The sequence below is a fragment of the Diceros bicornis genome, chromosome 33 (genome assembly GCF_020826845.1).
Source record: "Diceros bicornis minor isolate mBicDic1 chromosome 33, mDicBic1.mat.cur, whole genome shotgun sequence".
NCBI lineage: Eukaryota > Metazoa > Chordata > Mammalia > Perissodactyla > Rhinocerotidae > Diceros > Diceros bicornis.
This window is the reverse complement of record NC_080772.1, coordinates 36,341,448-36,368,952: the sequence shown is the minus strand read 5'-3', so window position 1 is coordinate 36,368,952 and position 27,505 is coordinate 36,341,448. Positions and strand designations below refer to the sequence as shown.

At 40.3% G+C, this 27,505-nt stretch overlaps 1 protein-coding gene across 4 annotated transcripts in view; it reads right to left on the bottom strand.

The window, feature by feature from the left end:
- Positions 1 to 5,434: 5,434 nt before the first annotated feature.
- Positions 5,435 to 27,505, bottom strand: part of CPNE3 (copine 3) — a 42,813-nt gene continuing 20,742 nt past the window's right edge. For 3 of the 4 annotated variants that reach the window (XM_058528981.1, XM_058528982.1, XM_058528983.1), the window contains exons 7-16: positions 26,277 to 26,366; positions 21,589 to 21,687; positions 18,898 to 18,984; positions 18,153 to 18,212; positions 17,498 to 17,631; positions 12,682 to 12,736; positions 12,548 to 12,599; positions 9,247 to 9,380; positions 7,901 to 8,137; positions 5,833 to 6,023 (exon numbers count right to left, since the gene is read on the bottom strand). In XM_058528981.1, the coding sequence (XP_058384964.1) occupies positions 5,913 to 6,023; positions 7,901 to 8,137; positions 9,247 to 9,380; positions 12,548 to 12,599; positions 12,682 to 12,736; positions 17,498 to 17,631; positions 18,153 to 18,212; positions 18,898 to 18,984; positions 21,589 to 21,687; positions 26,277 to 26,366 (1,059 nt within the window). In that variant the 3' untranslated portion in view covers positions 5,833 to 5,912. Of the gene's footprint in view, positions 6,024 to 7,900; positions 8,138 to 9,246; positions 9,381 to 12,547; positions 12,600 to 12,681; positions 12,737 to 17,497; positions 17,632 to 18,152; positions 18,213 to 18,897; positions 18,985 to 21,588; positions 21,688 to 26,276; positions 26,367 to 27,505 lie in introns of all 4 variants that reach the window. The other variant, XM_058528984.1, reaches the window with a different exon arrangement.

Genomic DNA, 27,505 nt, shown 5'->3' with positions numbered 1-27,505 from the left:
GCATAGAAGGTGCTAGGGAAAGAGGTACAACTTTAAATAGGGTGATCACCAGAGGCTGGTGATACTTGAACTTGGCTGATACTTGAACAAAGACCCAAAGGAGGTGCGGGAGCAGGGCTCACAGGTGACCAAGGAGAACTCTTCGGGAAGGGGCAACAGCAAGCGCAAAAGTCCTGGGCCAAGAGTGTGCCAGCACATTCGAGTAAGAGCAAGAAAGCCCATGTGGTTGAGCAGAATGGCCAAGGTACAGACTAGTAGGAAAGTTTAGAAAAGCACCATGAGAGCCATTGAAAAGTTGGTAGGTTTCGTGAATTGAAGGTGCTGATGGAGAATGATCGTTGGAGTTGTGGCTAGAGGGTGCAAGCTGGGAAGTGGGTTGTTCCTGGAAAATGGGATACTTGAAACTGAGATTAGGGAGGGGTTTGTTCTCCATAATGAGGTCTAGGGTATGACCTCAGGAGTGAGGGCTGGGGTGAGGTGGAGAATACGATTATTAGAAGAAGGGATCGAGAGGGGCCTAGTCTAATATGGTGTTCAAAGCTGGTTGTTTTAAAGAGGAGGAGAAAGTTATCTGAAAGCAGAAGGGAGGACCAAGGAGGACACTTAACCTGCCCCCAAGCCCAGTGGTGGATGAGGAAAAGAAAACAACCACTTGAGGGCTGCAAAGGAAGTAAGGTTCTTCAAGAGATCCAGGTTTCAATTAGAATAAAAACACGAAGGGATTGTTCAGAAAAAGCACTGATGTAAGGGATTTTGCTAAAGAATGACTCAGTTCCCAGGGGCAGAGTGGAAGGCTGCGGGAAGCTGGAGAGAAGTGGGATGTGGTCAGAATATGGATTGCACAGAGGAGCCAGGTGGAGTTTAAGTGAGGAAGCTCATAATCTGAGCTCCTGGTGAGGACTGGCAGGAACAGCTGGAAGGAGGGGATCGAGGAGCATCTTGCCAGAAGCAGTGTTCGGGGTCCCCTCTGTATTCACGCCATGGATGCTCGAAGGCCTAAGAAGGGACAGTCTCCCTCTGAGCACGAAGGGCTGCCTCATCTTGCTCATTCCTTTTTCGTTTTAGTGTCATATCTTGTCTCCTTTTCCATATTAGATCGTAAGTTCTTTGAAGTTAGTAAGAAATTCTGCTAATTTTGACTTTGCCTGTTGATTGCCGGTACTAAGCTATTCAATAAGTATTTGTTCAAAAATCAAGAGAATACTTTTCACTGGATGGAAGGGGTAGTTGAAAAAGACAAATTATCTCCTACTCAGTCTTCTCCCTGAGAACTCTCTGGGCTCCCTAACTCCTGAAATTTCTTGAGTCCATTCCTAGAAGACCAGGTACTGTTACAAAAAGCTGGCTGCTTGGGAAGAGACCAAAGATACTATGGCTGTCCTTCCCCTATTGGAAGAAGTCAAAATTCTGCTTATAATGATACTTCCTTCACTGACCATTTCTTTTTAGGGAGGAGAGAATCAACAGCCAAGCCAAAGTATAATTCTCCAAGAACCCTGCAACCTGCTGTGAATTCTCCAAGAACCCTGCAACCTGAATTTGGCCAAACATAGCCATGCTTGGTGACAAGTGACAAGAGTGATGGTCTTGCCACAAGCAAGGGTTTTGCAATCCTGGGGATCTGTGTCATCACCAGTGTGAGCAGCCTCTGAACCATTACGGAATTGATGAGACATGGACCTAACAGATGACTTGATGTGGAGGCAAGGTTGTGGCAGGAAAAGCACAGGACTCAGAAACCAATCTGGCATCAGACACTTCGCAAGTGTGTGGCCAAATAGCTCAGTCTCCACCATAAGGTGACCACCACCAACTCCCTCATCAGACCCAAGTTTGCAACAGGGTCCCATCTGTCAGTCCTAAAATGTAAGGCCATCCAGTTTCTCAAAAACACAAATCCGGTCACATCATGTCTTTGCTTAAGTCCATTCAGTGGCCTCCCATTACCTCTAGCCTGAGTCTGGACTCCCCTGCAGGATGCAGAGCCCACAAGCACTTCACTCATCGCTCCACTCTTGTCTCACCCCTTTCCCTCTCACACTTCACATTCCAGCAAACTTAAGTTTCTTTTCCTTGCTAAAACATTCAACTCCATACTTGCTGTTGACCCGACACTTTGATAAATGCTTTTAACCTTCTTCAGCCAGCTAACTTTCAGGTCTTTCTTTAAATGGCACAACCTCAGGGAAGTGCTCCTTGCCAGCCAGATGGGTCAGGTCTCCCCTACAATACATCACACACTCATCTCATGTCTCTATAATTACTCATTTAATGTTTTCTCTCTCGCTCAGGCCATTATTTCCATGAAGGCCTCAACTATGGTCACCAACGTATCCCCAAGGCCTTGCCCAGTGACTGCAACATAATGGAAGCAACTAAAAAAAATAAGTTAGTGGGGCCAGCCCAGTGGTGTAGTGGTTAAGTTCGCGTGCTCCGATTCGGTGGCCTGGGTTCACGGGTTCGAATCCCAGGCATGGACCTATGCACTACTCATCAAGCCATGCTGTGGCGGCATCCCATATACAAAATAGAGGAAGATGAGCATGCATGTTAGTTTGAGGCTGATCTTCCTGACCAAAAAATAAAAATAAAAATAAAAAAGTTAAGTGGATATACTGTCCTGCTTAACGCAACTGATAAAATGTGAGCACCGTATTTCTCAGGTCACCCTAGCTACAAGCTGAGAATATTTCCCTTACTGCACCCAGCAAAGTACCTTGAATGTATGCAATATCTTTTAAGTGAATAAATCTCATAAAATAATAAAATCCCCCCAATTGTTTCATTCAGTAAAATATGGAATACAGGCCACTTAAAATATTATATTCACTTTATTTCTAACTTTTCTACTGGTTTTGATAACATTTGGAGAAAGAATAAAAATGAAAACAAGGCACTACTGTATTACATCAAGAAATAATTTTATCCAAAGGGCATTCAAATGGAAGATACATTTAACACCAATTCATATATTAGTAACTTACACATGTATTATCAGCTATGACATCCATAAAAGCACAAAACAGCCTCTCGCCATCTCGACCAAACTTCTGGCTTCCCTTATGTGTCACTTCACAACCATCAACTGCACACACAGAGACCAGGAGAAGTTTATTGAGATGGCTTTCCAGTCAATTTACAGAATGAAAAAGGCAAAGTATGTCAAACAAAGCATAAGCAGCAATGGGGCCCTGAATTTGATCTGGAAAGGCTGCCTAAGGCACGACCAGAGTGAACAGCTGTCAATCCCTGATCTGTCTCTAAATTTTTATGATCTTGAAAATTTCCATTCTAAGCATAAGGTGACGTGACCATGCTAACTGGTATGCTGTTTTCTCAGTACTGGCAGACATGAGAAACATTACAACCATCCAGGCACTGTCTCCCCAATCCATGTGTGTAATACAGCTGATTATATGAAGTGTGCAAGTTGACGTGGTTATTTCTTCTTTAAATGCATTTTTAAGAACTAATGGCACTTGTGTGAATGGTGGCACAACAGTGAAAGGGACAATTTTAATATAAAATAATACTAAATCAGCACGTGATGAGGGGAAATGTTGAAAATGTAAGAATTTTATAAAATGATAATTTAGAAATTGTAAATGCTTTTATTCAAAACTGCGGACAAGTATCAATTACCCTAATTCGCTGGAATCGCAGTTCTTATGAATAACAGCCTCTGTTGATGAACCTGATCAAGAATGAATAATAAAAAATTAATTTTAAAAAGGGAACAATTCTGGTTAAAACAAGAATATAAAACTATGAAGACTAAATCAGTCTGCCAGTGATGACAGAGTACTGTTATTTGGCCAATGGAAACAGTGAGTGCTCACGACCAGTGGTCCCCAAGTGCCCTGTGCGAAGACTCGGGAGCTGCGAGGAGCTGGGTAGGGAGAGTGAGGAGGACCCTGCGGAGGCTTCAGACGGGCAAGCTCCACTTCAATCTGTTTTACTGCACATTGAGAATGTGTGTAAATCATTTTTTTAAAGGCTTCATGTTTTTAAAAAAGAAAATTCTGAAAACCACAGCAACATATAAATGCTGTTTCCAAACACACAAAGAGAACTGAAATTAGGACATCTGAGACAACAAAGGCTCCAAACTATTGGGAGAATGATCTGTTTTTTCTCCCCTAACTGATGTCTACGTGACTTGTCGACTGATGAGACACACGACGGAGAAACAGACTATGAGTTAGGTACCTTCCGGTTAACAGCACTCCTCCAGAGGCCAGCTAGCTAAGCCAGCTAAGGGCAGCTGGTCACTGGTCCCCGGGCTAGGCAACCACGGTAGCAAGCAGGTCTCCTCCCAGCCTGACCTCGGCAACGAGCTGTTTCTGGGAAGCCAAAGCTGTTCACGGCTGAGAGCTCACTTCCTTCAGACACATCAGAGAACAAGACACATGGGCTGTGGTGCGAGTTTTCAGTAAGACTGAAAGGTTGGTCAGCACAGCACTGGGAGCAGCCACTCAAAGATACGAGATAAACACACAATTTCTAGTGTTAAATTGTTAGGGGTGATTGGACAACATACAGATATGCACAGTGCCTGGCACACAGGTCCTCAATAAAACATTACCGAATCTATTCTAAAAATGTAATGTTTGCTAAGTAATATGCTCTAAAGGGTAAAAATCAGTGAAAAAAATTCTACTCTTAAAAAAAAGCACATAAAGTCCACTCTATCCTACTGCACCGGTTGGAATTTTTTTTTTAAGTTACAACAGGTTTTATGCGTAGTACACTGCATTCTGGGCTTAGGAAATAGCACATTATTAAAACATAGAATGTGATTTTGATTAACAGATAACCACTATCAGGAGCTTAAAAATCAGACCGAAAATGTTACTAAAAAAAAAAAAAGAGGAAAATGTGGAAATGAATCTGCACAAATGCACAAATCAATGTACGGGACCTTAGCAAGAAAAGTATAAAAATGGTCTTTTTTTTAATAAGTGAAGTCTTTCACGAGTTAAAAGGAAATGGGATTCTGAACTTCCCCTGCATGACTGGTCCTCACAGCTTTCCTGGACAAAGCAGGCGTAACCACTGTAACAAACTCCAGTTAAAATAATCTACTGATGCTGACTCAAGGACAAGCTATGATCTAGACAGATAGAGAATCCCGAGTGTCACACGCAGTCTACGAGAAGGTCGGATCTGACCATGGTTACAGTATTCCGCAGTGAAAATAGAAGATGGAGAAAGGCAAATAAAAATGGCTTATTTACATGAGGTTCCTTTCACTCGTCGATTGTACGTTTTGAGAACTGACTCTGTGCTGTCCGTCTCACTCAGGACTGTTCATGAAGTCCCGAGTGAACGCGTGCTGTTCTGTAAACGTGCAGTGTCTAAGAGGAAGCACAATTCTGCGCGAGTGAAGGCGGTTTCACCTCACGGCAAAGCACAGAACACAGCCACAGGAACACATTCAACAGCACAGCACTTAGGAAGCTCTTGTCATGAGATATGGACATTGGCTTGGAAAACGTCTATTGCCTAGAACAGATCAAGTGCACCAAGCTGTAAATCGCATCGTCCCAACAATGTTTCATTCTTCCTATTGACAAACATCGAAAAACAGCATTTTCATCATATGCCAGTAAACAGCGACAACGACAAAAGCGGCTTTTCTCACACGAGATTCTAATCCAAACAGCCTCACTGAAATGACTATAAATCACTAGCACTCACTGAATTGATTGAGCAAAGATTAACTTAGCACTTTCCTCCAAAAAAAGTACACAGAGAATGCTTTAAATAGAGACACTCCATAGAGAACTAGGTTTACATGATAAATGCTGGGGGTGAAAAGTGTGTAAAATGAAAAGACTCATGATTCGGGTGAGGGAGGAAGCCACCGCTCCCCACGGCACAGAAGCACTCTGCTCGGGCGCCCGCTCCCTTCACTTCACAGCCGGGTTCTTGGGGGGGAGGAGTTTGTAGGCGTTGAAGTAGCCCACCACCTGCTGGGGGACCTCGGCCAAGACACATTGAGCCAGCGCTTCTCTCGGAGCCTGCGAGAAACAGAAGCAAAGAGACTTTATTAGCAACCAAAGTTTTACTGGCATTTTGATAAAAGACCAGGAATACCCCAGCAGTCAGTAAGAAGCAGCAACTCCCACTTCCTAGGCTCGTATCTTGTCTTAGAAACAGTCCATGAAACCCGGAATAAGCTAACTGACGTTACTTAGGAATGCTTAATTATCCCTGCTAGCATCTATCAAGTCATTTCCTGGTGCCAGCATGTTGACATTTGATGATATTTTTTGTTCTTTAACTTTTAAATGTGGGTCTTTCATTCACTTGGTATTAATTTTTTTAACTTTCCATTTTGAAATAATTATAGATTCACAGGAAATTGCAAAAATAATACAGAGAGGTCCCACATACCCTTCACCCAGTTTGCTCCAAAGTCTTCTATGACTACAGCACAATATCAAAACCAGGACAATGACTCTGGTATGGTTCACAGACCTTATTCAGATTGCACCAGTTTTACATGCACTTGTGTGTGTGTGTGTGTGTGTGTGTGTGCACACCTAGTTCTATGTAATTTTATCATCTGGGTAGATCTGTGTAACCACCACCACAATCAAGACACACAACTGTTTCATCACCACACAGGTCCCTCACATCACCACTTTTTAATCACACACCCCTCCCCCTCCCCAGGACTCACACATTGGCTGGTGGGAATGTAAACTGGCATAACCATGCTGGAAAAGGTTGACAGTTTCTTTAATAATTAAACATGCAACAATCATATGACCCAGCAAACATGTTCACACAAAATCCTGTACATGAATGTTTACAGAAGCTTTGTGTGTAACAGACAAAAACTGGAAACAACTGAAGATGTCCTTCAATGGGTGAATGGCTAAACAAACTGGTACACCTGTACCATGGAGTACTACTCAGCAATAAAAAGGAACACATGCAACAACCTGGTGACTCGCCAGAGAATTATGTTCAGTGAAAAAGACTCAATCCCACAGGTTACGTACTGTACAATTCCATTTACATAACACTCTTGAAATGACAAAATTAGAGAAATGGAGAACAGATTAGTGGCTGCCGGGGGTTAAGGAGGAGATGAAAGTGGGAGGGAAGTGGGTATGGCTACACAAGGGGACATGAGGGATCCTGTATGACGGACCTTGGTTGTATCAATGTCAATGTCCTGGCTGTGATCCTGTACCACAGTTTCACAAGGTGTCACCACCGGAGTGAACTGGGTAAAACAGCCTCCTAAGAGATTTTCATCAAACCAACTTCTGGTTTGGTAAATTCATCATATATGTGTACAGAGTTTTTCTTTTTTTTTTTTTTTGTGAGGAAGATCAGCCCTGAGCTAACATCCATGCTAATCCTCCCCTTTTTGCTGAGGAAGACTGGCTCTGAGCTAACATCTATTGCCAATCCTCCTCCTTTTTTTACCCCAAAGCCCCAGTAGATAGTTGTACGTCATAGTTGCACATCCTTCTAGTTGCTGTATGTGGGACGCGGCCTCAGCATGGCCGGACATGCGGTGCGTCGGTGTGTGCCCGGGATCCGAACCCGGGCCACCAGTAGTGGAGCACGCGCACTTAACCGCTAAGCCACGGGGCCGGCCCTGTGTACAGAGTTTTTCTGTTGTTACATAGGTAAAGATAAAAAATACTTTAAGACATTTATAATAACGCCATTTTCAACAATTTATCATATCGACTGCAAGAGGCACACAAGTATACAACCTCAAGCAAAACTACCAAGTCTAATCAGAGCTCTTCAAATGGAAAATTCACACATCCTCTCACCATAGACACCTTCTCAACGGCTTAGTTATGGGTTGGCAAAGGTCTGTATTCAGACACGTTAGTGTGCACGAAGAAAAGGGAGGGGTGGTACTCACGTTCTGGAACTGTCTGAAAGGCACAAACTGGACAATGTCTCTGATGGCCACTTCGCCCGACGGGGAGCGGAGACTTCCACCATCGCCATCCAGAAATTCCATGGCACTGAAGTCTGCTCCTCCGACCCCAACGATGATGATGGACATGGGCAGCTTGGCAGCGTTCACTATGGCTTGTCTGGTCTGATCAAGGTCTGTGATCACACCATCGGTAATGATTAGGAGCACAAAATATTGCTGCCAAAACAGAAAATTATGTCCACTGAGCAGGTCAGCTCCCAAACAAGAAAAGCAATGATTAATACATCTTCAGCTTGATGAGTCACTTCGTCTCTTTCTTGCTCATTTTCCTTCCAGTCTCTACCCAGGATACCATCTACATAAAATATTCTAAGATTCTCTGAAGACAAGGAAATTTACTGATACAAAAACTGCAGGTTTATTAAAAGTGCAACAGACCACAAAATAGGGTTGGCATGAATACATGGAAGCAAGACATCTTAACGTCAAAGATTAGACTTTGAGTATGCGTAGGAATAAACACTTCAACTTAACTGAACTATTAAATATGTCAAAGTACCAAGGAAACAAGTGGCAACTCAATTCTTAAAAGATCAAATATGGAAGAAGTAGAATTGTTTACCAAATTACAATACGCTTTAAAAAAATGGATATGCTTTAAGGGGGGAATCTTTCTCTCAATTCTGTCCTCTCTGACAAACCTTTTTAGAGAGTGGTAAAATGTTACATAAAATTGTGACTTCATCTTTTGGGTCATTTAAATCTAGAATGGGAATAAGATGTAGAACAGTAGCTAACATGCTGAGTGATTACTCCGACCGAGACACTGTGCACTCTCTCTGAGATACCTTATTTCACCCTTTCAACAACTGTGTGAGCTGGTGATCCTTGCCTCACTTTTGAATATACTAAAGCTAAGAGAGATTTGGTATCCAAAGTCCAACAGGTAATGGTTGTCTAAGTCAAAACTTTTTAGTACAGTAAGTAATTCTGCAACATCAACTGAAGCTGTCGGTCTCCTCAAGCCTTAATTTGTTAAGTATACCTTCGAAAAGGTAGACAGCCATTTTTGCGGGATAGAACCTATTTAAGAAAAATTAATTCAAAAGACAGAGAAAGGACTTATGAGCGTAAAGGTTGTTGTGTTGTTGTCTTGCTTCTAATGATCACTAAGCTAACAACAACAGGTGCCACTCCCACACCCAGGATGACTCTATCATTACTTCATGCTCTGTCTGTGTATCTTGCAGACCAAACAAATAGAGAAGCAGCAGTGGGAGCAACTCCCACCCCACTCTCCTGGTCCCCCGGCGACAAGCACTTACAGACGCTGTCTGCTGCTGTGTGGCTGCAGCAGCAAACCTGGCCACGTGATTGATGATTGGAGAAAAATTCGTTGGCCCATAGAGTTTTATCTGAGGAAGGCAGGCCCGATACGCATCTATAATGCCTTGGATTCCTAGACAAAAAAACGGTATGAAAAATTCTCAATCACAATTGAATTGTCCATTACTCACCATACTGGCTAATTATATATCAACACATAGTGCTTTAAATAGTCAAAATTGCTACATTCAAGAGTTCTTCTAAGCTATATGTTACAAACCTGCATAGCTATGCTCCATCGCAAAACCCTATCAACTCTACCCTCCCCTAGTAGAAGGCATTTATTGCCATCTCAGCCAAATTATTCATTGATCTACAGTAGACTGCTTAATTTTGATGTGTTCTGCGAATGAGACTCGGATGGAAAAAGAACTATGAAAAAAGTGCTGTATCACACAACTGACCACAGAGGTAAGAAAAATCTATTAAATGGAAAAACTTTTGCATATGTGGCCAGAGGATCTACAAAAATACCAGATGGCTACAAACCCAATGCTAATTCTGGTCAAGGGTTTATCCAATAGCTCGAAGGTCAAGCATGGTATGGCAGACTGCACAGTTCCAAATATTCTCTTCCAGGCGGTTCCCTGCATTTTCCTGCAGACACGAACGCGTTGTGTATGGGGTACTGCCTGGGCCTGCTGGGACGTTATGCCATAGACGACTGGGCAGGGCCACGACTAGCTTTGACCAATGCGTGTAAATGGACGTGACGTCCGTGTCTAAGTGGATGCTGTAAGAACCACCATCTGTTTCCACCAGAGATCTTGCTCCTTCCCTCTGCCACGGGGGCAGCGCATCCCGGACAGGGGCTGTTCTCTCGGCCTGGGTCCCCAAATGAGCAGACACACGGAGCAGAGCTGCAGCCCAGCCGCAGGTCAAGTGGTATGCAAAGCGGACAAGAAATGAACTATTGTCATTACGAGTCACAGACCGTTTGTTATAGCAGCACGACTCTGTGAAAGTACAATGACCTTCCTGGTAAAGGCACTGCCCCTGAAACGTTAAGGCCACCACGTACCTGCTGGATCTGCTCCTAAGATTAGTGTCTAGAATTCAGTAAGATACCAGAAATCCTCCAGAAACTCCCCCACAATACCTGCCGAGATCATCAAGGAAATCTGCCTCAGAAGACTTAATAGAAACCAAAACAGGTCTCTTGCTTAAAAAATGCCCACGACACAAGGGGTGAAGGGATGCATTTACATGGTGACTGACAAATAATAATGTACAACAAAAATTTCACAATAAAAAAATAAAAAATAAATGCCGACGAGAACAGAGACCAACAAGGGGGAGAAGCACACACGTGTTTCAAAGCTCCCCAGGACCAACTCGCTCCTCTTACAATTGACGAGTTCCAGTGAACTCCTCTTGGTCACTCTGACCTTAGGAACAAGTGGTCTTATGAACAGCCTTCGAGGCTGTAACTCTTCGTATGTGGAGGTGGTTTACAGGCACAGGGTGGGGCTGTGACTAGTGGTCAGTGGGTCCAGTAGTAACAAAAACAGTGACCTTAACACGTGCCGGCAGCAGGATCTGACTGCTCTCATACATGCTGTAGAAAACTCGAGGCCATAACTGCAGCCATAACAATATTTTCTTCCATTTCTGTCATCTTAGCAGCTTCCTTTTCAATCTGAAGGTATGCAAACTATTAATTAAATTTCTTCACAAATATCAATTGCCTTCAATTCCTCCACTAACACTGAATTATGCCAAAATCCTTCCTTTGCATTAAACGAACAAGTGAGACATGTTATTTCTGGCCAACTAAGTTCAATCATTAATTCGGAAAAGGGGACTCAACTCCCTTGCCTTAAAATAAGGCTGTATTTTTTCTGTACAGTACCTCCTTTGTCTAAAACGAAACTGATTCTTTTCTCCAGATCCTTTTTATAAACCACAAGTAGAAAAGCTGGGCTTGGGGCTGGCCCCGTGGCTTAGCTCCGCTACTGGTGGCCTGGGGTTTGGATCCCGGGTGCGCACCGACGCACCACTTCTCCTGCCATGCTGAGGCCGCGTCCCACATACAGCAACTAGAAGGATGTGCAGCCATGACATACAACTATCTCCTGGGGCTTTGGGGGGGGAAAAAAAAGGAGGAGGATTGGCAATAGATGTTAGCTCAGAGCCGGTCTTCCTCAGCAAAAAGAGGAGGATTAGCACGGATGTTAGCTCAGGGCTGATCTTCCTCACAAAAAAAAAAAAAAAAGAAAGAAAAGCTGGGCGTGGTGGCAGCCCAAAGATGGGTTCATATACCTCACAGGCACAACGCACATAGAGCACATTTCTTGAAAAGAATAATATTCCCACTTTCAAATGGCTAGGGCTTAAAACGGTCACAACCAGCCACTGAAAGTACATCAAAGGAACACTGAATTAGTCGGGAAAAAAGAAGAAAATCCTCATACAAACTACTCCCAAGAAAATGTTCATGTTCTTCTATGAATATGGTTTAGGAAGAAAAGGAAACAGTACCTTTTTCTGTTAGAAATCTATACATTTTGTAACTGTCAAAAGGACCCTTTACAGAAAATTAGCTTATTATCTACAATTTTATGCTCTGCCCCTACCTCCTTTTCTCCTCCAAACTATACAGTCTCCCATAATTTTGTGGGAGATTTGGCATTTTAGGTTGATTGCTCAATGGGGTAAAAACGAGGAAGCACTTGGATATTTGAGGTATAAAGAAAAAGGTGAAATGAGAGACACACGTCTGTCCCCTGCTCTCCACACACAGGAAGGTACTTCAGAAGTACCTTAGCCACCTCACCTCCATACAGAACAGCCTGAATAACAAGCAAATCGAGGCTGGACATCTTTTCTTTGTAGAGAGCGACTGTTACTCTGAGAAAAGGGTCAAGAGATCTGTACACTGAATGACTCATTTTATTGAAGGTTTATTTTAAAATCAACTCACATGTGAAAATAACAGGATTATTTTTATTGATCTAGTCTCAAGATTGAGAACTGTTTTGTTCTCTCACACCTCTCCAGGCAGAAGAATTTAGCCTGTAATCTTCATCATCGTAACAGTGATCTGCCCCATAACTGTCATCACCACTCTCACCACCAACTTGGTGCAATTTTTCTATTTGCCACAACAGAGAATTAAATATGTCACAAAAAGGAACCTAGAGAGGGAATCTGCGTAGCTTTAAATCACCAGAAAAAAACAAGTAACAGATACTCGTGAGGCTTTCAGTTCAAAACCTTCACGTTTCTGTTTTAACTTACCATTACAGTAGGGACTGGATGGATTAAAGTTCAGCGGAAATTCATGTGAAACCTGTCAGAAGACGAAGGAAGGGCTGATGAGGCCTGCGGTGCTTTTCCAGGAGGCAAAGCTTTAAAAGGAGGTGTCCTCCTACCTGCCACTGAGGAGGGATCTGGGCTCCAAAACCAAAAGCCGGAAACATCTTATCACTAAAGAGAAAATTCGAAGAAAGCAAAAGATCATTTTCTCAAAATGCAGAGAGTTTTATCTTTATTCACAATAAAACCAATATAAGCTTATTTTTTAAAAATTCCAAATCTTAGAAAAATAGAAAGATAAAATAACGATTACCTCTAATAACCACCAAAGAGAATCAATGTTCATGTTTGGCAACTCTCATTCTAAATATTTTTCTGTACATTGAAGGAGAAAAGTGCCTCTTTCTATACATTTATACAAAAGAAATTTATATTTAGGTTTTATAACACATTCCTTTCTACTTAAATACCGTATATCATTTCACTGAATAAATATACAAATAAATCTACAAAGCCATAAAAGCCACAAGTTTTTTCCTTCCTTTACAGAAAACTCTGGCAGCAAAACCTGACCTCAAGTGATATGAGGTTATTTATTGCCTTTATTTATGCCACTTACCATGAATATTCATACATTTGGCCACAGAAACATGGCACAAATGATACATATTATAAAACTCTCCCATTTCTGCAGCAAAATGTATGAATACTTGGCCAAAAGGGTTAAGAGATTATGGACCTGAATATGCATCCTTATGGGAATGGCTGTATGGATATTCTCCTCCTACTGAGAGAATCCAGGGTTCTGCCATTATAAAACACCAACGGACATAACTAATTTTTCTACTAGGGATATTGTTTTTTATATAAATTTTTAATGGTCCTTTTTTGCATCGAGGATAGAACTTATGTCACATGCATCAAGAATATTTTTCCTGGGCCGGCCTGTGGCTTAGTGGTTAAGTGCGCGCGCTCCGCTGCTGGTGGCCCAGGTTCGGATCCCGGGCGCGCACCGATGCACCGCTTGTCAGGCCATGCTGAGGCCGCGTCCCACATACAGCAACTAGAAGGGTGTGCAACTATGACATACAACTATCTACTGGGGCTTTGGGGGAAAAAAATAAATAAATAAAAATTAAAAAATTAAAATTCTCCAAAACTCTAAAAAAAAAAAAAAAGAATATTTTACCTGGTCCCTAGTCTGTTTATAACTTTGTTTAAAATATCTTTCTTCTAAAAGTTTTTATTTTTTTAATTAATTTATTTTATATATATATATATATATTTTATTTATTTTTTTTTTTTTTGGTGAGGAAGATTGTCTCTGAGCTAACATCTGTGCCAATCTTCCTCTGTTTTCTATGTGGGAAGCCACCACAGCATGGCTTGATGAGTGGTGTGGGTCTGCGCCCAGGATCCAAACATGCAAACCCTGGGCTGCTGAAGAGGAGTGCGTGAACTTAACCACTATGCCACCAGGCCGGCCCATGTGGTTTTAATATTGATGGATGTGAACACATGAAAACTCTTTTGTGAATTCTGCCTTCACTGTCTTCCTTTTTAAGCCTCCACACTGCAAGATTATAAACAATTGACATATATTTTCTCCCAGAATCTTCAAGGTTTGTTTATGATATTAAACTTCTAATTCATCTGGAAAGTGTTTTGGAGTAGGATATGAAGCAGAAACTGCTGCCCTCCACCAGAGTCCATTCTCTCCCTCTTTAATAACAGAACACCTGAGCGAGAGACCACACCAGCTCTCCTCCAGCTTCTCTGGGCCGAGTGTGGTCAGGGGCTGGGTTCTGGCCAAGGAGACGTGAGTAGAAGCACTTTGTCAGCCACCTCTGCATCCTGCCTGAGAGGGAATGCAGATGCACTCCCAGGTCCCATCTCCTCCTCCCACTGGCTGGGGAGGATGCGAACCACAGCAGCTGCCTTGGACCCGGGGGTGGACGCTCTGAGCTGAGAATGGCGGAGCTGCCCCATCAGTCTGAACTACTTACCTCTGGACGTGCAAGACGAAAGAGACATAAACCTGTTTTGTCAAAACCACTTTGTTTGTGGGTGTCCGTGTCAGCTGTTTTGTCTATACTCTAATTTATGCAGAACAGAATCCTAACAGATACAGGTCTGAGCCAGGGATCCAAATTCAGTTCGTGTCCAGTGTGACAGATGTTACAGCCCCTTCTCCTAAAAGGCCATCTTGATCATATACTAAATCCACAGACGCACTTGGGTCTATTTCAAGACTTTTTGCTTTGTTCCACTGGTCATGTACTAGTTCCACACTCTTAATTAATATAGCCTTAAAATAAGTTTTAATATCTGCTAGAACAAATTCCCTCTCATTTCGTTTTTTTTCCTGAAAAATTTCTTGGCTATTCTAATTCATTTTACCCTCTAGAAAGTTTTAAGAATCATTTTGTAATGGTTTCATTGCAATTCTGATTAAAATTGACTAATTCAGGGATAAATTTTACATTTTATGTCATTATTATAACACCTGCTTATCTAGAATCATGCTATGTCTTTCCATTCAAACAAGTTTCCTACTTTGTCCCTCAGTTAAATTTTGTAGTTCTCCCTCACTAAAGATCCTAGACCTCTTACTAATTCATTCTCATTTTTTATTGTATTATGAACTGCGATCTTTTATCCACTATAATTTCTTCAATTGGATATTACTGGTTAGTGAAAAATTGTTGATTTTTTATTTTATGTTGTACCTGACCACCTTTCTGAATGCCCACCATTTTCTAATATTTTTCACTTGAGTCTCTTAGGTTTACATTCTGCTGGAATTTATGTGTGAAACGGTCTTGGCCTGGTGCCTTTGTGGAAGCAGCTCTTGGACTAGCTGTTCCCTTCTTTCCATGGTTCCTGCTCTATCAAGTTCTCTGCCTCTTTGAGTCAACTTTGGTAATTTATAGCTCCCTAAAAAATATTCCTCTAATACAGATTTTCCAATTAATAATATAAAATCTTACAAAGTATTAACTCACAATTTTTTGCATATTTTTCTGAATTTATGTTTATAATTCCTGTCTCATTACTAATATTCTATACATGTTTTCTCTCTTTCTTGGGAGTCAGTGTTGTCAAAGTTTTGCCTAAGTTTTGTTGAACTTCAAAGAATCATCTCTTCATTTAATTTATTAATTTAGTGGTTTTTAAAAAACCTTCCAAGCCATTACTTTCTGTGTTTAGAGGAAGCACAGCATAGCACGGCTATGAGAGCATATCTCTGGAGCCAGATGGCCCAGGCTGAATCCTGTTCCTGCCAGTTACCAGCTGAGAGACCCTGGAGAAGTCACTGAACCCCCTATGCCTCAGTTTCCTCATCTGTGCAACGCAGATAACAAGAGCCATCTCACAGTGAAGTATGAGCATTATAAAAATATCACGTAGAAAGTACTTTAAATTGTCCCTGACACATCATAGCTAACACATATCTGGAATATGCTATTATGTTTTTTACTTTTTCTTCCTATTCTTTAATTTTATTTTGCTGAAAAGCTAGTTCATTTATATTTAATTCTTCTTGTTTAAAAATAAAGGCATGTAAGGCCAGAAATTTTCCCCTATAGAGACAGGACCACATATAGTCTTCTCAATACCTTTATTTCTAGATAGCCTGTTATTACACTTTGATTTCCTCTTTGGTTAAGAACTATGTAAGAATTTTTTTATTTCCATATAGTAAATTTTCTTTGTTATTCTTTTGTTATTAACTTACAGGTGGCAGTCTGAGAAAGTAACTGAATTTTCTCAGAAAAAAAGTATATTTTTTACTCTTTATATGATCCCTCATATAATTGTGTTACTTCAAAATTTTTATCATATTTCTAACTATTTTCAATTGAAATATTTTGATACTCTGTTATTAAACATGTTCATGGTTATATTTTCATTTTGGATAATATAACAGTGTTCTATAAAGAAATTTTTTTTTTGTGTGAGGAAGATCAGCCCTGAGCTAACATCCATGTCAATCCTCTTCTTTTTGCTGAGGAAGACTGGTCCTGGGCTAACATCTGTGCCTATCTTCCTTCACTTTATATGGGACGCCACCACAGCATGGCTTGACAAGCAGTGCGTCAGTGCGTCAGTGGCGTGCCCGGGATCCGAACCCGGGCCGCTAAGCCACGGGGCTGGCCCCTAAAGTAATTTTTTAATTGTATTTAAGGAGTTTTGCCTTAAACTCTACTAGGCCAATATTGGAATTACCACCTTTGCTTAATCTTGTTAGCATTTGCCTGAAAATGTCATCTCTTTAAATGTCATAACAGATTAACAAAAAGCTCCATCAATATGTAAGGGCTTTTATCATCAAATAATAGGCAAAAGTAAGCAAAAATTTATACTCTGCCCTAACAGATCCAGAACAAAAAATTACTAATGCAGAGTTGTTTTCTATTGTTTAGTAAACCTTCAAGAGGACCGATTTAGATCTATTCAAACTCTACCCATTGAGAACCCATTAAAAATATTTTATAGCAATTAGGTCAAGTTATCCTTTGGCAGTTGTTGAAAAGTCGCCAATAAGATAATAATTTGACAATGGCTGCCAAGAAAATAGATGTGTTAAGAAATAGTGTTTAGGAGTGTTTACAACATGTTGTCTAGACTCAGTTGCACAGATAACTTAACTCTAATGAGTAAACCCCAAGGAAACTAGATCAAAGAAACAAGAGCCTTGCTGACTTCAGTCAGCTGTTAAATAAGCAAGCTACACACAATGCATTGTAACTGGTCACAGCCAGAGATCAGAAGTCAAAGGTCAACATGAAGACTGTCACAAAGAGAAAAACGGAAAAGATAAGAGAAATTTTGGGGACATAGCTACTGCCCCCAGCAGCCTTATCCCCACCAACCATACCAGAGCGCTAGCAGATGAAGTTATGAAACAAGTATGTCAGGCATACTCACGCATCGTAATCCTGGATGACCTGTCCCACGGACCAGATGGCGGTCAGATACTCATTAACACCATTGGGACTGATGTAATGCAGGGAGTCAGGAGACCTGGGGTCACCATTGGAGCCAGTGAAGTCCACTCCCACCTGCAAATAACGATCGCAGCCCTTACCAAGGAGAAGGCAGGGACCCCCATGCTTGCTGTCCAGGAAAACCTCAGGAGACGAGACACATTCACCCCATTTCCTCACGAATACCTGAGCCACCTGGTGCTTCCACAGATGACTAACGAGTAAAGCTTCAGCACGAAACAACCTGCTATTCCTATGTTTCTAGACGCCTTGAGTTATGAATGACTGCACCCATGACTTGAGACGTAAGGCTTGCTTTTCGTATGTTTGTTTAACTAATGCTTTCTATTATTTAAATTACTGCAGGATCACCACTGGCTCATACATATCTGCCTTCTGTCAGAAGGAACAGATCTCATCAACAAAGCCGAAAGCTTCGTGACAAACCTAGAGGACCTGTCCGAGGAGACTACGCTAAACAGATGGTGTCAGCGTCATCGCAAAGTCAGTTTTGCAGGAAAAGAAAGAACACTGCAAAATGGAAGGAGAAAGCGACATGTGACAGCCTACTTTGAGGAATTCGCTGTGTTACTTACAGTAAAATTCAGCTGACATCCTCCCATGATATAGTCAAGGAATGTACATTCCACCGTAATCTAAAATCAAATAGCAAACTGTTAAAATTAAAACTCTCCTACTATACGAGAGAAACAAAAAGCTCGCTGGCATATATTTTTAACAGTTTATAGGCTGAACAGAACATGACATTAACGTGTGGAAACAACTCCTGCATGTGAGTTTAAGGCACCACTGCCCCTACATGCCATGAATCTGTAAGACTGTACTTCAAGATAATTATAGCAATGTTAAGACTAGAATTTTAATGGCCAAAGATGAAACAGACTCACTTTAAGTTTTAAGACACTAGTAATAAGTCTATTATGCTGGGAGCTTTAATAAGTATAGTAATCAAAATTTAAAAAAACAAAAACAAAAACCCCCACGTTGTTGTAAGAAATCTCTTGGATTTTTTCCTCCACTCATAACACCTCATCTTGAAATTACGGCCAGGATAGATGCAGTGGGTCAGGCCATTTCCACTAATGCACTGGGAAAATACCACGATGCCTCACGTTTCCTAAGATGATGAAAAACTTTAATATTCTTTGTCCTTTGCTAAAAAGTTGTCAAACTTTGGAAGCAAAGTTACTTGAAAGATTTCCAGATGCTCATGTGATTTTCAACTGCCTCCAATTCAAGTGTTTGTTTGATACATACCACATTGATGTAAGAACTTGAAATATGGTCTCATCACACTACAAATGGTCAAAATCAACTAACCTCACACTGCTTCACACTGATAACACCTGAATTCTTGTAGTTTTTCTTCTTTTGCCTCTTTTTTTCATTTATGCATTCAAATTCAATCTGTAGGAAGGAGACAAAATGTTAACTCTTACTATCAATATTAGAAATGCCAGTGTGCATTTAAATGAATGACTTTTTTCTCTTGGAATCAAACCACCTACTAATGTAGGTCTGTTGCAAAATACAAGTCTCAAACAATTACATAATATGTTAAGTATGTGAAATATTTATCACTGAAATTTCCAAAAGGCACTCCTAAAATTGTATACCATTTAAAATAGTTTCTAAGGATAAATTCCCCTGCAAATGCTCCAAGTAATCTTTCTCCTTTATAATTAAGGAAATAAAATATTATTCCTAGTTGTTACTTCACAAAAAACAAAGATATGCTGCTTAGAAAAGAAGGAAAAAACCTACTGTCAAAAAACAGAAATATATGAAGCCCAACTCTATGACAAAATACGCAGCAAAGATCCTCTCTTTCCGCTGCAAGTATGTGTTAGAAACAAATCTAGTATCTTACATCTTGTCCTTAGTATAGTTCCTTCCCCCAAACAGAAGGGGCTTCCTTTCCACCTCCGACCCACCTGTCCGTCTGTAAGGCTGGGCTCAAGTCATACTCCTCTATAACATGAGCTACTGTCTGGTCTTCTCTGACCTCCACCCATCTCCTTAAACTTCTACAACCATATAAAATGTAGTTACACACTTTTAATTATTCTCAATTGTTTCATTTCATTAGTTTTTTTTCATAGCTAGTGTATAATCACCTCCAAATTATACATTTCAATTTCCTCTGTCTTACCTAATAAGAATATAAGAGATATTCAATGAATACCTGATAAGTCACCTCTTCTGGTTAACAGAAAGCAACTTAGGTACTTTAGACAGAGTGATTACTAATTGTCTAAGAATCAAACACTGAAAAGTACATTTGATACAGTGATACAAAAGAAAATTATGTTAAACAAATTCCTTGATGGTTCAGGCCCTGCCAGAGTCTTAGTCACCATCATGAATATTAATTATTGAATGTTTGAGATGCAGAAGCGCCCTGAACAGACTTTTCATTGGTAAAAGGTTGTATCACTTCACTTCACTTATTCACACATTTACAAAGTGTCTACCAGGTGGCAGGCACTGCTCTAGACACTGAGAACCAGAGACGGTGAGAGACAGCCCTGTCTCTGAAGAACCAGCGTGGGTAAACCCTGTCACCACAGTAACATGAAAAGCCTCATTCTGTCACGCGGGAGGGGAGGATCAAGTTAGCTGGATTCAGGAAAACTTGACATGATCATAAAGTACGATACAGTTAGTTGTTAGTTCACTATCTTCCAAAATCATTACCGATTCTGGAAAATAACGACAAAGTGAAATCAGGGAAGCAACAATCTAGACAGCTCCTCATATTTGGTTCTTTTAGGTAGCTTGCTTTATTTGCAGTGTTCAGATTTTCACCATTTTCCATTAGTTATGCCTTTTAAAAAAAATTCTTTAAATAGAATATTTACAGCTGAATTTTGCTGCTGTTTGAATTCAAAGATTGTTAACTCAAAGCCAATTGAATCTTTGCATTTAAACCGTTAGGTGTAATTTGAAAAGCCTTTCCCTCTTCACACAAAGCATTTCTGTGCAGGCCACTTCCAATCCCTGGGCTTTGTGACTAGGGAGCAGGGACAGGACTGGAGATCTCTGCGTGACCTGCAGAGAATTCTAGTCCCACTAGGTTTGTTTAAAACTCACTTCTCCCAATTATTTAAATCAAATGGCTCATAAGTTTTATTTATTCATTTAGTATTTAAGTTTTGATCTAAAACTATCAGCATCTTCTAGGTCACCTCACTTACATGACTAAATATAAAAGATCTTCTCACCCGACCACAACCTCTCACCTCTTAAACCCCACGTTTGTACTGTCAAAAGCAAAGGCTATATGAGTATTATTCAGGTCTCTAAGCAGGTGATAAACAATTCATATTATTCTAAGTAAGCTATAAAGAGAATTAACAACTCATTCACACTAGAAAGGTAAATAAGATGGAAGCAATTTACAGGTTTTACTTATAAAATGACCAGGAATAGTTTTTAGCCATTTTGGCTTAGAGACAGAAAAGTTTCAGAAGCACTCTTAGAAATACATCAGGATGCCAAATAATAAACTGGCAGACAAGCAATCTTAACAAATTAGTGCCATTAGACAGCAGCTGACTCTTCCGTAATTTACAGTACCGTAACTACGCTTTTATGCTGCCTTTGGGTGAGGACAGGGCAGAGAGAAGAGCCAGAGGCAGACTGGAAAAGCCTGTCGAAAGGAGCATAAACATACACAATTCAAGCCCAGGTATTTGTCTAGTGTTGTAGATATTAATTATTGTGACCAATGAAACGCCAAAAGCTTTAAAACTAAGGATTTTCAATCAAACAATATACGCTGCCTGAAGCCCAAGGACACCAAACCTCTAAATACAAACGTAAACTCACAGCCCAAGTATAAATTCTGGATCATCCAATTACTAAACAAATACAGTCCACAGATTTCAGAGTATTATGTAATATAGCGTAAAAACACGGTAAACTGTTTGCTCTACCAAGGAAAAACATGAAATAACAAATATATGGCCAAACTATAAAGTACACTGAAATGACAAAGAGGCGACTCACAGGCGAGTTTCTGGAGGCTTCCTTCAGTTTCGTCATGGTAGTTTGAAATGTTCCAATGAGATCATGTGACCCATCATTATCATAATCATAGCACTCTACCTAGAATTAGGTATAATAAAAATACATAAAAATCAACATAATTTTGTTAAAAAGGATTGGTTGCAATAAATGGGACTTACCAAGGAGTGCCCTTTTAACTAAAATGAGTGAAAATGTTTACTATGCAGTCCTACTTGGATGGAGAAGCAGGAACTACCTTCCCAGAGGAGCAATACTGAAAACGACCTATCCTTGGAACGGGTTCCAGGACAGACCACAGGCAGAGGCAAAACACGGATACTGTTTAAGTTCCACATGAAGCAGTTTCCAGTTCCTCTTGCATGCCCTTTGGAGGTGCTGGTGAAATCAAAATGGAGCTACACCTTCTTTCTCATCCACTCCCTTACCTTGTTATCACTGTAAAACGGCTAAAAGGCACTATCTGGAGGAAGAAAGGAAGCCCAGTATCCCCGGCAGCTAAAAACTGTGTAATTAGATTCTAGATGATTTAAAATTATGGAAAATGGATTTCATTAGCTGCCGTCTGGTAAGGCTGGGCTTGTCTCGGGAGTTAGGATGAAGTCAGATTCGCACTTTTCTAAGGATCACAACTCTAACGATGAAAAAGAAAATTCCAGGAAAAGAGTACTTAATCCACCGAGGAAGTGTCTATACTGGGTCATATCTACTCTATTTCCATGTAAGACAAGGTGAATTCTAGTCTCAGCTCTGGCTCTCTTCTCGCTCCTTCTTAAAGCAGACAGAAGAGAGCTGAGGGTATTTGATTTGAATGGAGCTTTGTGCCAAGTTGACAGGTGTAGCCAGAGAGTCAATATTCACAAGAATACCTGAATATTCATTGCAAGGAGACAATTAAGGTGGTGTGAACTGTTAGCCAGCAGAGAAGTGCATTGTGATCACTGAATAACCCATGTTTTTATAGCGCTTTATAATGTCAGAACAGATGATTCCATTCCTGCAAACATTTATTATATACACTGCATGCATTATCTGCTTAGCCTTGCGAGGTAGGCTGAGGAATTAAACAGTCTTAGAAGATGGTATGTCTTCTTTACACAGGTAAAGTAAGGCTGTGCTAAGGACACTTCTGAATCCTCCTAGAGTTTATGATTTAAAACAAAAGCCTGTAACTGAGAAGCATTTTGCATTTACCCTATGCCAACAGGGTGTCCTTTACAAAGTCAGATTAACCGCCCAAATTAACCGCCAAGCTAGAATGCTCAGGGTTTATTTAGGTTCACCTGGCAACGTGATTGCCTTCCTTCTCAGTTCTGTGAAAAGTGAACTGAGCGTTTATCACAACAGAAGTCTTTCATGCCTTACTGATATTTTCATTATTATTCAGGAAGACTAAAAATAAATCAATCAATTAATAAAAACAAAGTGCAGAATTGCAATTTTGAGTAACAATAAGGGTTTTTCTTTGTTGCAAGCACTTCAGTCTCTGGCCAATTCTGACAGTTTGACTCTTGCCCTATATATTTGCTATTCAATTTTTAAACCAAAATCCCTTTATCTGACTCTTCAAAGTGTCACAGGAAAAGAAAATTAATTTTCGTACTAATTTTTTTCTACAGGAAGTAAAATTAAGATAAAGCTGAAAACAATCTTAATATTTTAATGATTTCACTTCTTAATAGATTTTTTTAAATTATGGAAAACGGGGGGCCGGCCCGGTGGCGCAAGCAGTTAAGTGCATGCGCTCCACTGCGGCGGCCCGGGGTTCGCCGGTTCGGATCCCCAGCGTGCACCAACGCACCGCTTGTCAAGCCATGCTGTGGCAGCGTCCCATATAAAGTGGAGGAAGATGGGCACGGATGTTAGCCCAGGGCCAGTCTTCCTCAGCAAAAAAAGAGGAGGACTGGCAGATGTTAGCTCAGGGCCGATCTTCCTCACCAAAAAAAAAAAAATTATGGAAAACAGGACTCTACATTTTAGGTTTGCATTCAGGAAACTCCACTTTATATCTAAGACAAGATCAAACTTTGATAAGGCCAAGATTTTATTTAAACAAAGTTTATGAAGACCTAAAACTGTTCATATGTATAGACTGCCTGAAACTTCAGGAAATGTATAAATATTTTTAACTGTAATTTCTGATAATTTACCATAATAAATATATAGGAAAAGCTCACTGTTGCCCCATTGAAGGCAAATGTTTAGTGCTAAAGAAAGATGTGACATTTATAACACTGGCATATGTTCAGCTACAGTTTGAGGTAAATGATATAACGATACATGTCATTTAATTTCTCTTTTCAAGAATTCAAAACCTAGTATGATTGGCTGTTTTGAACAACAGTATCAGCAGTGTTTGTGAAATTGAAATACATGCATATATACATATGTGCCTATGTATATATGTAAAAGAATGCACACACCACACAATACTACATTCACTAATGCATTCCCATTTTAGGCAAGGTGGCAACATGCACGATTATTTCTCTTATTCACTCGATCTTATGAAAATGACAGTACATGCTAGAGTGGTAACATTGGCACGTTCACACTGCAGCAAAGAAACCACTGATGGTTCTGACTCTATTCTCTGCTCTATAACCTTTACTACACCTCTAAGCAGTTTCCAAACACCAAGAGAATCACAGATGTATGACTTTCTGAAACCACAAGGAAATACAGAACTACAGAAATAAAGACAGTGATGATTTGGCAAACCATGTTGTGTACGGTTAACACAGAGAAACTTTTAAGAATGGAAGACGTTCATCAGAGAAAGCTTCAGAAAAGCAGTTTACTTACTATAATAAAATAGCCCTGTAAGCATGCCACTGTGTGCAAAAAAAGTTTAAAAAACATTGTTTCATTGTTAACATATTATTACAACAATGAAATAGTTATGGTTTAGGCATTTTTTCCACAGCCTTTCCTGCATCTCAGATCTAATAAAGCTTCAACTTACTATTTTTAATGTGAAAAGCAAAAGTTCTAGATTTAATACAACAATAGAAAGTAATTTTTAAAGCTACTTTTCAACTACTTATTTTTACCTAGATTTTCACTGCTGTTTGAAATACCACACAAATCATACCCATATTGATTTTTAAAGTACCCTGCAAACTGAGGACAAATTTTCATGGATCTAAGAAACGAAGCAGTTTTCAACAATAACAACATCTGTACTGTGTTTAACAGTTTATAAAATTTTCATTGTCACTAATTTAATCCTTACTTTTTTTTGTAATATAGACATTATTTTCTCTATTATATTAGCGAAGACGTTAGATGACCTGCCCAAGATCCCTGAGCTGGTTCAAGGCCTAAGTCACGACTGGACTCTGGTCTGACTCTAAGTCCTACGTTTGCTCCACAACACCACTTTTCCTGTTTTCACCATATTAATTACCAGGAAGAAGAAAAAAAAAAAAACAAACAAATGAAAAACCCACCTCCGTTTGCTGACATTGAAACACAAGAAAAGGCTTCTATCTGGAATCTTTTGTAAAGTGACTCTAGTATAAAGTGTCTTAAAAATAACATATTTTTGGGCCAGCCTGGTGGCTTAGTGGTTAAGTGCGCTCGCTCTGCTACTGGCGGCCCAGCTTCGGATCCCGAGCGTGTACCTACGCACCGCTTCTCCGGCCATGCTGAGGCCGCATCCCACATACAGCAACTAGAAGGATGTGCAGCTATGACATACAACTATCTACTGGGGCTTTGGGGGAAAAAAAAAAGGGAAGAGGATTGGCAATAGATGTTAGCTCAGAGCCGGTCTTCCTCAGCAAAAAGAGGAGGATTAGCACGATGTTAGCTCAGGGCTGATCTTCCTCACAAAAAAAAAAACAACAACATATTTTTTAATAATAAAGTATGAATGAAAACATTAAAAAAAAATTCTTAGATATTTGCTGCTACTCCCTGTTCTCACTCTGCTTTCTTGACTCTAAAACTAAAGCCGTCTACAAGTTTCAGTGAATTATATCTCGCTCTGAACATAAGCGAGGGAAGACGCCACCATGGATCTCTGCTGCTGAGGGAAGGAGGCGGCTCGGGGTCTTAGAGTAACGGCCACTTTCATCTGCAAGGGACACACCAAAGGCAGCGTGTAGTTCAAGGCTCCTATTCACAGAGCAAAGGAATCTTTTTAAAAGAAAGATTTAAATTGAATATTTTATTTTAAAAAATGAAGAGTAAAGGGGCCGGCCTGGTGGCGCAAGCGGTTAAGTGCGCGCGCTCCACTGCGGCGGCCCGGGGTTCGCTGGTTCGGATCCCGGGCGCGCACCGACGCACTGCTTGGTAAGCCATGCTGTGGTGGCGTCCCATATAAAGTGGAGGAAGATAGGCACCCATGTTAGCCCAGGGCCGTCTTCCTCAGCAAAAAAAAAAGGAGGAGGATTGGCGGATGTTAGCTCAGGGCTGATCTCCTCACAAAAAAAAAAAAAAATGAAGAGTAAAATAAAGATCACAACATTTGATTAAGCTTTAGGTTAACAGATCAGACTATTTCCTTACCAGAGACATTTCTGCTTTAGTATTCCTAAATCTAAATAAAATTCAGTCCTACAGATATCTATTACCTCCCTTACTTTCTTTAAATAGCATCTAATCAATCAGTTTTATAAAACAAGTATATGTGTATATATAACAGATATATTATTTCAAATTACCTTAATAGTTTTGTCCATATCTCCATAGCACAGGGAGTTAAGAGAGATTTTAAAAGGCCTCCAAACAGGATTCAAGTTGTTTTTAATAACCTACAAAAATGAAGATTCAAAGACCAGTCAGAAAAACGTTCATTCACACTTTGCTCTTGCCTTTCCGAGATTCTGGCTACACTCTCACCAACCAGCCTTCACCTCCTCACCCAGTCAACCTTCTCAACGAAAAACCAGCTACAACAATTTTATACAACTACATGAAACTGTGGTGCATTGTCTAGTTGTGATACACTCTGGGTAAAGAAAAAAATTATTTGAAAAATATATCTACCCATTACAAGGTACACTTAGAAACTACAGATTATTGATTTTGTTGGAAACCAGGGTTTTCACTGCAGGACACCGAAGATTCAAATATGGAATAAGAAAGGATGTGGAAGAACCTTGCGGAGTTGGACTTGAACTGCAGAAATAGTCTAAATTCATGATTTAAAATTTGAGAAATATACATATATATGCACATAATAAACAGATATACACAAATGCACGTTTCCCAGCTGTGTCCACTGAAAAGGCCTAAATGCACTGACATCCCAGCAGCAAGGAGGACACGCAGCACTCAGGTCTTGGCGTCCAGATACTACTACCCTCCTAAAGGAACAGCGTTCCTTAAGAGAAATGGCTCATTCCAGACCTGGGACAGGGTAAGCACAAGGTGAACTGAGAACAGACTTTAACATTAAATAAGAGAATGCTTAAAGACTAATGAGGCCATGTTAAAAGAACCTAGGAGCCATGTGAAGGCACTCTCCCCTGGTCAGATCTGGATTAATTTGAGCAGCAAAAATAATGACACTAATGAATTATAACACAACAAATACACTGTGTTATAACAATCCATAAGTCTACAATGATACTAAAAACAAGAAAAGAGAAAGTGAGAGAGGAGAGATAAAAGAGGAGTATCTGCTACTATATATAAAGGGATGAAAGATTCAGAAAAAAAGTCATTATGTTATAACCTCCAATATAATAATGGACTCATGTATGGATCATCAATAGATGCTAAAACCAGTGGGTGAAATGCTGGAGAACAGGTTATTCGTGCAGTCTCAAAGCATCACACCACAGATCATTTATTAATTACAAAGAAAAAACATGGGACTTTATCATGGCGAGATCTGGTGGTCCCCAGCTTGACCAAGTGGCCAAGGCTGGCATCAACAATACTGGGC